This window comes from Fibroporia radiculosa (assembly GCF_000313525.1).
Source record: "Fibroporia radiculosa TFFH 294 genomic supercontigs, scaffold9638, whole genome shotgun sequence".
Taxonomy (NCBI): Eukaryota; Fungi; Basidiomycota; class Agaricomycetes; order Polyporales; family Fibroporiaceae; genus Fibroporia; species Fibroporia radiculosa.
The window spans coordinates 31,745-44,106 of NW_012133463.1; the positions used below are offsets into that span (position 1 = coordinate 31,745).

Sequence of the window (12,362 nt, forward strand, 5' to 3'; positions counted from 1 at the left end):
GTTCCTGCGGCACAACATCTTCGCCCTGGGTACGTCGTTCTTGCTGCACCTCGCTGATACTCAACTCACACGTTCACTTCTCACAAGTGACGGACGGTGGTCGAAAATTTGTTCTGGGCGTGGCAACATCTCAGGACTTGGAGGTGCGACTCGCTAGTTTCCGTACGATCAGATGTTCCGACCTGATATCTTGTCCTCACTTCCTTAGAGTTTCGTTTCCCGTCGTGGGTTCTAATCGTCTGGCTATCTGGTGTCACCTCATGCTGTATCGCTTTCGTTCTTCGTCTTAATGCCAATTTTCGCGCGTATCTCCGAGCTACGACGTACCCAACGTCTAATACTGATACACAGGGGTATCCATGAAAGACACAAAGGAGTGAGAGAGAAGTGTCCTGAGAGAAATCACAACACATCAGCTAATTACTACTACGCTACGAAGAGGAACAATAGTTCCATGAGCAGGTACGGTATGAATGGGTACCATACAAGGGTTGGAAAGAGCATAGAAGAGGAGACTCAAATTGAATGAATTATCGTGCCACCCGTGTCCATGGGGGCGCACCGAACGCAATAGCAGGTGCCCATGCAACCAAGAGTAGCGCGACGTGCTGGGTGCCGATAGAACTCGACAAATCTTCTCCCCATGTGATCTCGACGAGCGACGAAATAGTGGCGAGTATCTGCGTAAACGACAGGACGAGCTGAAAGACGAGGATACGCCACACCGCAGCACTGTCGTGCGCCGACGGGGGCGCTGGGGACACATCTGCAGCCGAAGGCGGCCAGAACGAGTCTGCGGATAGACAGCGATCGTATGAAGGGGGCGGAAATGCGAGACGTTGATCAGCGATCGGCGTGCGCACGAGATTATCGGGAGGGGACCTACGCGTGTACACGTCGAACGCCCCATCCTCACTCGCCTCGCGCGCAAACCGCAGATCCGACTTAGTGAGGCTCGACTCGAACGAGTCGCGCGCCCACTTCATCGACCCGCTCTGTGCATCGTCGAGCGTATCGCATTCGACGATGTCCTCTTCCTCTGCTGTCGGTCGGCTGTACTGCAGCGCCGCCCGTTCATCTGCGTAAGGGACCAGATGTGACGCGGGCGGGGCGCGTGCGCCGAAGCTGGTGAACAGGGGTACGTTGATTGGGCTGGTCCGCGGACTGGATGCGTTGGAAGCTGAGGCGAACAGAATTGGGGAGGGAGATGGGCTCAGAGGGCTGGGCTGGTCTCGTTGCTGCTGCTCATTCTCCGGCGACGGTAGGCGAGATGAGGACTTCCACGGGAAAGGTAGATGATATCGCTCCATGCGGGAGTGGACAGGAGCAGGTCCTGCTGGTGTGAGAGACGTGCTGGCGGACCAAGAACCATTGGGTGTAGATATAGCATAGACAAACGAGCTCGGTGACGGCGTTGTTGAGGGAGCTCGTCGCTCGATGTCAGAAACTTGCTGGCTGTGAGTGATAGGGGGCAGCGTCTTCATCTCCATGGTAGCACCGAAGTCGCCACTATCGTCCCTCTGGGAAGATTTGCGTTTCGGTCTTAAGTCGTGGCGACTGGGGAGAGGTGTGAATATATCAGAGGTGGGTTCGACGCGTGAGACACGGGAAAGATTGTGAGTGCGCTGCTTTCGGTAGGAAATCAGAATAATAGCGCAGGTTAATGTGAGAATGAGTGATGGTACGGCGAGCAGAAGCGGGACTCCGGCGAAGCTGAACAGACGAACCCTGCGGTTATATAATACGTTAACTTCTCGAGGCATCACAGACTCATCTAACATACCATATGGGATTTGTAGCGTCGCAATGCATGTTGGATGTCCCTTGTATCGCATGTAACTTGACCGCCAGCACGATGTACACGATGGAAAATGCTGACGGAAAACCAACGACTAGTAAAAGCAAAGAAGTTCGCCATTTCAAAGCTTGCCGGCTATTGTGAAGGGCCTTAATGCATAGCTCTTCACAGAAAGCAATTACGTACAGATCGAGCACTGCGACAGTGCGAGTTCGGTACAGGCGGAGGATGACAAGTGATGTCATGATCGTCATGGCCGCACAAACGGCTGTCGTAACTAACCAGGGTATTGCTGTGAGGAAAGATTGCGCTGGATGCGAGGGTCAGGGATAGGACATGGCGCGCAGGTAGTAGGGGACATCGTGGACGAGCTCACCAATGCAGAACGTTTCGGGCATCATGAGCGGATTCATCTTCCAAGCCATGCCTAAGAAGCGAGTGGCACTCAGGGAGTCTGCGCGAACTAGGCAACGGAAAGGACGCACCAATACACAACATAATCTGTATCATCCCATTTGCAACGGTGTATAGTATGGGTATCCAGTGACAATCCACTGCAGCGACGAAACGAGGCAGCACGACCAGACTGCTCAGCAATCCTGGATGATATGTCGCAGGGCAGCATCGTCAGCGTATGGCAGCAGATGCAATCAGAGGGGGTTCACCTGTTAACGACAGCACGAACCATGCGATCTTGAGCGAAAAGGACATCATTCCTGAGCCAAAGCCTCACCGCAAGGAGCAGCGGGAGGGATCCTGACGAGGCCGCGGAGGAGGAAAGGAGAGGGGACGATAAGCTGTGCAAGCGTTGTGAGCGATGCACATCTCCGGTCCACGGCAAAGAAGAAGTGATGTCGAGGGCTGGGCTCGTGGAGGGTTCTGCCAGAGCCGCTGAGAGCGGCAGGAGTGCCTATCACTCGCTGCGTTTGGCTAGCCGGGCCCGATTGCAGGGGGGACGAGCGGACCCAATTGCCGCATGGCATCATGGCTAGTGCTATAAGTAACCGCCATGATGGGGGAACAGAACGTGGTACGTACCGTTCTGTTCTGTTCTGTTCTAACGGCGCAGCAGGATTCTGCGGCGGAATTGGAGTCGTTGTCGACATGCTGCACACGCCGTCTTCTCTCGTCAAGTCAGTGCCCAAAGCTCTCAGCCAGCGGAGGCATTAAACATTATTAATTGGCCCATCGAGCTCGAACTTGGCACGAGAGGATCACTGATCCACGCCAACACGTGATCCACGTGTACCCGCGCAGTGACTCATAGAGTCAGAGCCGCCCGTCGTTGCCAGTGCAAGCTCATCGACGACCCCGTCCGGAGAAACTTTGCTCGACGCTCACACTTGCGGCCCTCTCTGCCCTTCCTCTTGTCTTCCGCTCCCTTATCGCGCGTATGAAGAACCTGCACATCTAAAGCTGCCGGAGCTCTTACGAACTTTCCTGATGCCACCTCTGGATCAAGATGCTCAACTCAACGATCCGGCTATGTGCTGGCGCTGTGGTGAGCAGATTACTACCACCGTACATATTAGACAGCGCTAGAGGCGTCTTCCACCTGCTCAACTCGCTCAGCGCACTTCTGGCTATCAACTCTCATGCTACCTTCATAGTGCATGCACAAGGCGCTCGTTTTTGAGGACGTCTTGACTGGATGTCGCTCTGAACCATAGAGGTGGCTTGATGATCAGGAAGATGTCGAAGCCATCCAGCGCTTAGCTCGCACACAGCGCTCTTTTTTTCGATCACTGCCAATGCCGCACTCGGTGGGATGTCCAAATTATGTGCACATGTCATCTGAGCCCATTCACTTGCTGGCCGTTTTCTTCCGCCGGGCTGCCTTGTATCCTTCAAGTCATTGTCCCTAGATGGGTTCAATACGGACAATCTTAATTAATGTGGCAGATATATTCTCCGAGGATCAAGCACATGGCTACTTCCCGTCAGCATCCACGTCACGTCGTCAAGATTCCTAGTGCCACCGTAACTAACACTTGACTTGGTCTAATCCTCAGCCGCTTGCTTACTCTCGACCACCCTTCTGAAGTCCCCGGCTGTCGCCGCGTGCAAGGATGAAGCAATACCTGCCGGCTCTCCTCGTCCCTGTCTCGATGCAAGGCTGCCCTCGCGCGAGGGAGGTTCCAAGGCTTGTGCACCCTCAAGTACCCACTCCATGGATACCGCAACGTCGATGATATTTGAGCCTATACCAATTGGGAAGTCAACTTCTTTTCTCTGAAGTGCGAGCGTCGCGCTTGGCCCTGCAGCAGAACCAGGACGCGGCATATGGAATGCTGGGATGAACCAGAACCATCCCATTGGGACCTGGCGAAATGTATCCAGTTAGTGCACTGTTCTGAGGGTATCAATCCATTGGAAGTGACACTCACTTGACCCATATAAAGCTTCACCCGTACCTCCCGATCAGCCTCCAGCACGACACCATCACTGTTTTTAGGCGTCTGGGCCCCTTCGTTGATGGATGTCTGTTCCGATTTCGTGTCCTGCGCGGCATCCAGCCTGTTTCCAGCATCTTGCTGGATCTTGTCACGCAAGGCACCCCACTTGTCGTCCGTCAGTGGATGCAAGACCTGCGCTAGCACTCTCTCGTCCTAATGCGAATCCAGCATTAGCTCTGCGCATAGACAGCCACCGGCCACCGTATTAGCGAGGGGCTCACCGTCTGAGACTCCTCATTCCGGACAGAATCCGCTCCCACCACTCCGAGCCGTGCGAAGCTTCGCACCATCTTTCCATTGTCCCACTCATCGGCCCTGAATATATCCGCAAGCGCCTTGTCTCCTCTCCGTTCGCTGCCTGCCCTCCGCCTGCCCATATCACCCGCGCGCTCGCGCGTGTACTGCTCCCAGCGCTCGAGCTGCTCGACAAGCTCGTCGTCGTACCGTGCGAGAGACGCCCACAGCAGTCCGCGGCCCCGCGCGCTCGCGGCGGCCGTTCCGGTTGCCTTCGCGAAGCTCGTGCGTTCGATGACCGCGTTCGCTGCGCGCACGAGCCTTGTCGCCATACCCGAGAGCTCGCGCATGCGCACGGTGATCTGCGTCAGGCGCACCTTTCGCCGCCCGGGCAGGGCTGCATCCGCGTCAGCTGCCCATAATCCGCGCGGGGCCTGGTGCGCGAGCAGCAGCGACCAATAATAGAGCCAGCGTCGCTGGCTGGGGATACTCACGCCTTGCTTCGCTTTGCGAGACGGAGACGAGGGCCGCTTCATGCGCCGGGATGAGTGCAGCTCGAGGACTTGGGTCAGATTATCTGCTGCGGTACCATGTGTGATGTCCCTGCTCTGTGCATCTGTTGGCTGTTCCTGGGCCTGGGGAGAAGGAGTCTCTGTTCCGCTCGCAAGCTCAGAGGCGATTGGGTCTTTTCCGTCTAGGGATAGGTCGTCTTGGTGCAGGTTCTGGTCTTCACCTTCGTCAGACGGCATCGCATCCATTATCTGCTCGGCACGGGCAGTCGCCTCTTCCTTGGCGGTGCGACTCCGCGTGGGTTGTAGAGGCTGCGGCGGGGCGTTCGACGTGAGAAGGTACGCACACGCCATGGTTCCCGACCTTCCCTTTCCGGCTTCGGAAATTTGAGGCAAAATGAATGTGGGATATTAGTGGTCGGAAGGGACTTCGCGATAACGGGCGTGTGGTCACCTTTGCAGTGCAGAACGGCGACGTGAACTGGATCTGCTTCCAGCCATGTTCGCATCTCGCGGGCAACAAGCGGGAGGATCGCGAGAGGGGGAGCGCTGGAATGTTAGACCTATCAGTAAATGTTTTGTTTACACTACTGGTAGAATTATGGCATAGGAACTACCGGGTGCCCTGCCATGGAAAATTACAAAAGATGTCAATCAAACAGGATAAGCCTTCCACCCTTGTTTAGGGAGCATTTCGCTATCATGGAAAGCATCATTTTTTTCGTCATGCGTAGTGTGGTGTGGCAACTCCGATGTGGGTGTGACATTGACACTGTATGCAAGATTTGAACTGCTAGCATATTTTTACTATGCAGCCAATCATGCTTGTCTGAGCACCCGAACAAGTGTAAGACCCGTTCGCGCCTCACCGGTGTGTCAGAGCACCGGTGGTTAAAGGGTATGCAGGAGTCTCGCCACCATTGTACTATTGGAAAATGCTACAGACACGCACTGGTGATCGGGGAAAGGATACCGACTGACTCGGCCGTCAAAGACACTCGCCGGATACGAGTTCTCGCCTACAGGACAGAAATTGAAGACCCAGAAGTTTTTCTGATGTCGGTGTTCCAGAAACCTCCTTGCGTCTTCTCTCCGGTTGCGGTACAGGGACTCGAGGCCGGCCGCAGGGTAGCCCATCACGACGACCTGGTCTGTGATGTACACTAGGTCTGCGGGTGAGAAGGGTATCAGAACGATGGAGAGAATTGCAGCCCGTGGGCCATGGAGCTGCGTGCTTACCTAGATCTACGTCCAGGTCGCCATCTTTGAAGCGAGCTTTGTCGCCAGAAACCAGGCGGCGGATGAAGTCGGTCATGAGAACTCGGGGCAGATGTTGATTCGTGACTTCGTAGCCGCAGTGTACAAGTCTACAGAGTCGAATTGGTGAAGTTGAATGCAGTCGGTGCTAGCTCGCAGCCACAATTTGAATCATTGTGGTGAGGTCATAGTTCCAAGAAAGGAAGGTGGAGATCTGCACGCTTGGGCGGCTCGATCACAACAGAAACGCATCGTTTCCTCAGTATGTAGAGCTGTTAGATGCTCGAGGACTCTGTTGGGAACAGCTTTCTAGTATTCGACTTTCAGGCTCTAACAGTATATTGTACAGCAAGAATTGGCCGCGAAATCGGCGGGATTTGTTACTAATGTGAGTACAGTGCGCTTACGGGAATTTCAATGCCCGAGCCATTATCCACATCAACTAGGCTCGCGTAGCACATGGAGAACTAATGTAGTGTGAATTTTCTCATAGAAGTCTCAGAATAAGAACGCAAATTCCAGCCTGTTCTCTCCAGCAGGCCTTGAAGGCTGGCTGGACCATTTCATACAGACAGACAGACAGACAATTGTGATTTGAATGTTGGTGTTCCTGAACACAGAACAGACATGCTAATCGACACTATAGAGAAGAGCTTTCCGGAAATTTGATGGGTACTGAAAGCCTCGGGGATTCAGAAAAAATCAGCTATCATATTAAATCATCACTAGACAGCGCAGGGGGGTTGCAGTGACACTCTGCACAGAAATCTGATGAATTTTGAATCAGGTCCGGCTGCATTGCTGAATAACACGACTACGAATCGCTGTCACGGGAAACATAATGGCCTGGCATAAACTGCAGTGCTGACACCGCGTATAAACGCGGCCCGAAGATATCACGGTGAACGCAGTCAGGTCAATCTTGGATCATTCTCTCTTCTGTGCTGCGAAGCAAAGGCCTTTTTTGACTCTGGTACCATGAGTTCGAATCCTATTTTGCTCGAAAATCTGTCGCTCTTCCCCGCCACGCCGGAGCAAACACTGGAGTGCCTAAAACGGACCGCTATCGAATGGGCGAATGGATTTACTACAGAAGACTTCGTCCGGCGAGAGACGATATTGAGTCTACAGGAACACGGAGCAGAGGGGAAGCTCACATCTTGGTATGTTCGACGGTCGCACTCTCATGCGTTTGTTTATCGAATACACACCTAGGGTGATAGCACCTAGAGCAAATCCAAAAACATTGGATTTCATGTGCTCGTGTGACACGTGAGTTTGTGCTCGTTTCACTCACGGCCGTCTTCATGGGATCCTTCAAATTGGTTAGATTCCGCCGGACCGCAGTTGTTGCACGGCCAGGTGCAGACCCTAAAGCAAAAGAGATTATTGCTTACGGTATAGCCTCTGTTTTCACGCCGCCAGAAAAGCGACGGAACGGATATGCACGACATATGATGCGCCTCCTGCATTGGGTCCTCGCACCGTGGAGTACACTTCCCCCATTCCCTAAGGCCTGGGGTGCACCACCAGCTGTAGCGCACGGCAATGCACAGCTTTCCATCCTATACAGCGACATTGGCCCCAATTTCTACTATACGTGCGGACCCGATGGCAACGGGACACCGGGATGGGTCGAGTGTGAGTCTGTAGAGACGAGCTTGGTGTTATCTTCGGAAAGGATGAGGGAAAACGTCAGCGCCCCCCACAAGTCTTCGCACAGTTGGATGTGGCTGGGAGAGGACGACATGAAATACGTGTGGGAGCAGGACGTTGAGTGGATGAAGGCCGACCTGGCTGCCAGCGCGTCTTCTACTAGTCGTCTGCAGGTCGCGTTCCTGACCGATAAGGGCGTCGGTGCGTCCCAGGTACAGAGAACGATGGCATTCACGGAAGACATGCAACCTGTCCTCCCACTGGTACATGGGGCATGCTTCTACTCCCACGCAAGGGGGCCACACTGCACGACGTCCTCGAGAATATTGGAAGTGGGCGTCCCACGTTCGCGACGTGGTCCCTGGACACGCTCGCATCCTCCCGCACGCTCATCCTCACACGACTCCGAGCGACGAGAGTAACCTTCCCTGCGCTCGTAGAGCGGCTTATTGAGTTTGCTAGAAGGTGCGACGTGGTGAAAATTGAGATATGGGGGATGAATACGGAGCTGCAGGAAGTTGCGGGTGGACTGGGCTGGGAAACTACTAGGCGGGCCAGTCACCTGGCGTCTATGAAATGGTACGGAAAGGAAGTGAGCGACGAGATTGATTGGGCGTTTAACGAAAGGTGAGTACTGCCTGTACTAGGAGAATTCATGGTCACGTATATGCATAGGTTTTGCTGGGTCTAGAAGAACCGTCAATATGTATTTGTTAAGATTAAATGAGAGCGAAGGGGAACAAATGAATACGACAGCTGCGCTCTTTATCCGCAATAAATCATATAACACTTGCGTGAATCGGCGGGCAGCGTTCGAATTCGAATCGTCCCATACTTCCTACCACAAGACGTCATACACTCAGAGACCATGATGATGATTTGGCTCTGCACATGTTCTTTGATTGCGACTTTGTTTAGAAGACCCGTCAATATACTATTGTCGGTGAGCGAGTTACGAAGCGGCTGGGTAAACATTCTGTGGAACAGGAGCGAGCATACTCCTATCTCTATGCCAATGTGGGGCCTTGTATAGTCAAGCTGTGATGTATGTGACTTCTTCGAGGGATCTTGGAGGAACGACATCCTGAAATGATACTTGGAGATGCAGCGAGAACATCATTGTGACTATTGCTGGGCGTCCCGGATGAGCCATAGCCACTGGGAACGAGTGCGCTGCTAATCGTTTTCAGGAATTGCAGTGCGTGGTCGCTGTACGTGTTAGGTGGCTCACGCGGGGCGCGCCGCGCCACATGCCGTTGGCCACAGCAGATCGCTTCAGATCCAACGGAAGGCGGCTGTCGCACACCTCCGAACCATAAGCTTAGAAAAATAAGTGCTGATCTATCATTCATTCAAAAATCATGTGTACTAGCAATAGTGCATGGTTAAAACATAAGTGAATTCTTCTATAGGACATAGATACCATAAATTGCATGCATTTCAATTGGGTCTTGAAAAGGCGCATACCCGGAGGTCTATGTGAATATCTCAAGCATATTCTGCGACCACACTGGTAGGTTCTTTGTAGATCGCAATAGGCGTGAAGGGAAGATCATGTAAGCTGGAATGATTAACGTATCGAATTAGCTTCATGAATTACTAGAGTCGATGTCTGCCACAAACCCGAATGCGGCCGGTCCACCAGTAGCCAGCCCTTCAGTAGTTTCTGTCCATTTCGGGTCACCCGCCATAGCGATTACGGTTACCCGTAAGCCATACCTGCCCTTTCGTTAATTCTTATATTAATTTGTCGTTGCGCATAACTCACCGATAGTCAGGAGTCCCAAGCGCGCTACCGTTTTGCGAATCTAATACAGTGATTAGATCCGGAACAGTTACCAGAACCTGATACATGTGCGGTCTTCAGTTTTGAAATGCGGAATGAGAAATGAGAATCACCTTTCTATCGCCATCGTTGGGACTTTCAATGTATGCGTATAGATTCTCATTCTGGAACGGAATCACGAGTCGGTCTTCTGGGCCATAAAGCTGATTCGCTGTTGCTGGGGAACCTCCATCTTCTTCCTCGTCCTCCAATAGAGGAACAATCGTGACAGAGCCCCAAGTGAAGCCCTTTCGAACCTCCTATTACATCGCATATCAATAAGCTCTACGATGGCGAAAAAGAGCCCAATGTGAGATTCCGTACCCGCTGAACATCCACGATCTTCCCAACGAACAAACATGCGCCATTTTGCAGCTTGAGAATGGCTGCAGGAATGCTTTTGAAATCGTTATTTTTTCTGCATAATGCAATAGTACGTCCAATGCGCCAAGCTTGCGAGACTGTCCTGGGGATCCCTGTTCGCACAAATGGCTCGTTACGACCGATTTCAGGAACCACAAATATAGTCACGCACCATATTGTTGGCAGGTGAGACGGGTCAGAGGTGCCATACTGACGCCGCTCTTGGACCCCATCTCTGTCGTCACAGTTCGCAGGATAGTTTCGACAGATTTGGGATTGCTTGCTGTTGGCAATACCTGAAAGTCGCTTAGAATATTTACTTCCGGAAAGCTGCCAAAATTACCACGGCATTGCCGACACCATCAGCTATGGCACAGGGCCACAGGCCCCCAGGAATATTGAAAGCACCAGGAAGACTGATCGTTCGAGGGGGTCACCAATACCATCATTGGTATGTCGGAGCATACGACTTACGATTGATACATCTGGATATCAATGTCAGTTGTGCACATCATCTTTTGCGGACAATAACCATCGGCTCACGTTCGGATAGGCACGACCCATGAGATCACCGTCAAGGACCGTTTTACCCATCTCCGCGGCCACAATCATTGGCTGCAGCCCGTTTCCACCACCTATCTCGTCAGATATTGTGCCCGCGACGTCCTGAAGGCCCATGTATTTCATGAGTGCACGGATTGCCGAAGGGATCTCATTGCCACCCTGAAGACGCTCCAGCTAGCAGATACATTATCTCGGTTATATACCAGGGGGAGATCAAATGAATGGCGTACAGAAACACTAGGCGCTCCCTATATAAGATTTACATGGTAAATGAGGTGAATACATGCACGAGAATGCGCCCCACGCACCATAAACATACAGCGGATGAAGACAGCGTCCTCAGCGACATCCTCTGGGTCGACGACCTAGCATAGAAAATATCTTATAGGATTCGCCGTCAGAAGCGCAGTCACACTCACGATGATTTCCTTTCCATCGCGTAGAAGTTGGCGGGCCATAAGGAACGGTGGATAGGTGGGACCTCCTCCACCTGTCCCTAATACTCCACATCCCTCTGCAATCCACTCTGCAACGTAAGCCCAGGTCAGAAAAAATATCAGAAAGGCAGTCGGACGCCACACCAAGGTCAAGCTCTGTGAGACTCCATGAGCGGTCCGGGCGGATTGTTGGCTTGTAAGCCTCAATGTCGATGGCCTGCTCTTCACTCTGTTCATCTAGCACTGCCTTCTCTCCCTCTCTATAATCTTCATTTTGAGGGGCTGTTACCTCGTCTAAGGAGATCACAGATGCGATAGCCTCCGGTGCCAGGTCGCCGGCGGCTTTTACAATAATACGAGTGGCTTGGTTCGTAACATACTGCGAAGCCCATGAACCCCCAGATCTTCCTGAATTCATAGAATCATCCGAAAACGCACCTGGACGGGAAGATTCACTACCTCTACAATCTTCGTCGTAGCTGGACCGCATGCCCCTGATGAGTTGAAGGTCGCAGACAGTGAGACACAGACTGACCCGGGTCTGCGCCTGCTTTGATGGCTTTCTCTATCGCTTGCTTCTTGATTGCGTCGATGACGTCGTGAATGTCCCGATTCTGGAGTAGTTCAATGGTATCAATCTCGCCAGCAACTGCAAAGGAGTTTGTTAATATAGCTGGCTAATGCTCCCAATACATACTTTACCCTTGGCCATAGCCGCCCCAACGGCATTTGCGACACTGAAGTATGGCGGCCTGAGAATTTCACCGACGCCGGAGAGTTTGTCCGGAGCGATGATGCTACCACCCCCAACCAAAAGTACTGTAATATCTTCTGGAGATGTCTTCATCCTAAGATGATGGAAGTAGTATGTCAGACTGGTGTACAACATGACCCCTCGTCATACGGACAACATACTTGTCAATAATACCCTCGAGCCCTTTCTTGATCGCCTTGGCAGCCTTGTCAATTACAGAACCGGGCACATCAGCAACCTTCTCCTTGACACCGAGCTCGGCACCTCCACTAGCAACAATAATGTCTGTCGTAGTCAACGTATTCCCGCCAAAAACTCGTGCATCGCGTATCAAGTTGTGTCCTACGGATTCAGGGCCGACGGCTACGCTCGACCCCTTGGGCGTGTCCGATATCTTGACGTGCGAACCGCCCCCAAGGCCGATGGATTGAACGTCAGCCATCGCAAAATTCGTGCGCACCCCGCCAACTTCGATGAACGAAGCGGCCTGGCGGGGGAATCCAGATGGT

General features: G+C 52.7%; 4 protein-coding genes across 4 annotated transcripts; 1 reads left to right on the forward strand and 3 right to left on the reverse strand.

The window, feature by feature from the left end:
* Positions 1-530: 530 nt before the first annotated feature.
* FIBRA_06928 (uncharacterized protein) lies at positions 531-2,052 on the reverse strand (the record flags this gene model as incomplete). The annotated part of the gene is made up of 3 exons (XM_012328632.1): positions 531-1,728; positions 1,784-1,933; positions 1,985-2,052. 3 exons carry the CDS (start codon positions 2,050-2,052, stop codon positions 531-533), a joined length of 1,416 nt encoding a protein of 471 aa, XP_012184022.1.
* Positions 2,053-3,799: 1,747 nt separating this feature from the next.
* Positions 3,800-6,312, reverse strand: FIBRA_06929 (uncharacterized protein; the record flags this gene model as incomplete). Its single annotated transcript, XM_012328633.1, has 7 exons — positions 3,800-4,120; positions 4,186-4,407; positions 4,476-5,374; positions 5,452-5,546; positions 5,867-5,922; positions 5,979-6,166; positions 6,237-6,312. The coding sequence occupies 7 exons, from the start codon at positions 6,310-6,312 to the stop codon at positions 3,800-3,802; spliced, it is 1,857 nt and encodes a 618-aa protein (XP_012184023.1).
* A 920-nt stretch (positions 6,313-7,232) lies between these two features.
* On the forward strand, positions 7,233-8,601 carry FIBRA_06930 (uncharacterized protein; the record flags this gene model as incomplete). The annotated part of the gene is made up of 5 exons (XM_012328634.1): positions 7,233-7,417; positions 7,470-7,526; positions 7,585-8,122; positions 8,206-8,537; positions 8,586-8,601. 5 exons carry the CDS (start codon positions 7,233-7,235, stop codon positions 8,599-8,601), a joined length of 1,128 nt encoding a protein of 375 aa, XP_012184024.1.
* Positions 8,602-9,398: 797 nt separating this feature from the next.
* FIBRA_06931 (uncharacterized protein) lies at positions 9,399-12,295 on the reverse strand (the record flags this gene model as incomplete). Its single annotated transcript, XM_012328635.1, has 17 exons — positions 9,399-9,471; positions 9,534-9,629; positions 9,679-9,755; positions 9,810-9,995; positions 10,060-10,211; positions 10,271-10,394; positions 10,442-10,514; positions 10,573-10,583; positions 10,642-10,836; positions 10,893-10,910; positions 10,971-11,027; positions 11,082-11,188; positions 11,244-11,478; positions 11,538-11,578; positions 11,635-11,748; positions 11,802-11,947; positions 12,015-12,295. 17 exons carry the CDS (start codon positions 12,293-12,295, stop codon positions 9,399-9,401), a joined length of 1,986 nt encoding a protein of 661 aa, XP_012184025.1.
* Between the last annotated feature and the right edge of the window lie 67 nt (positions 12,296-12,362).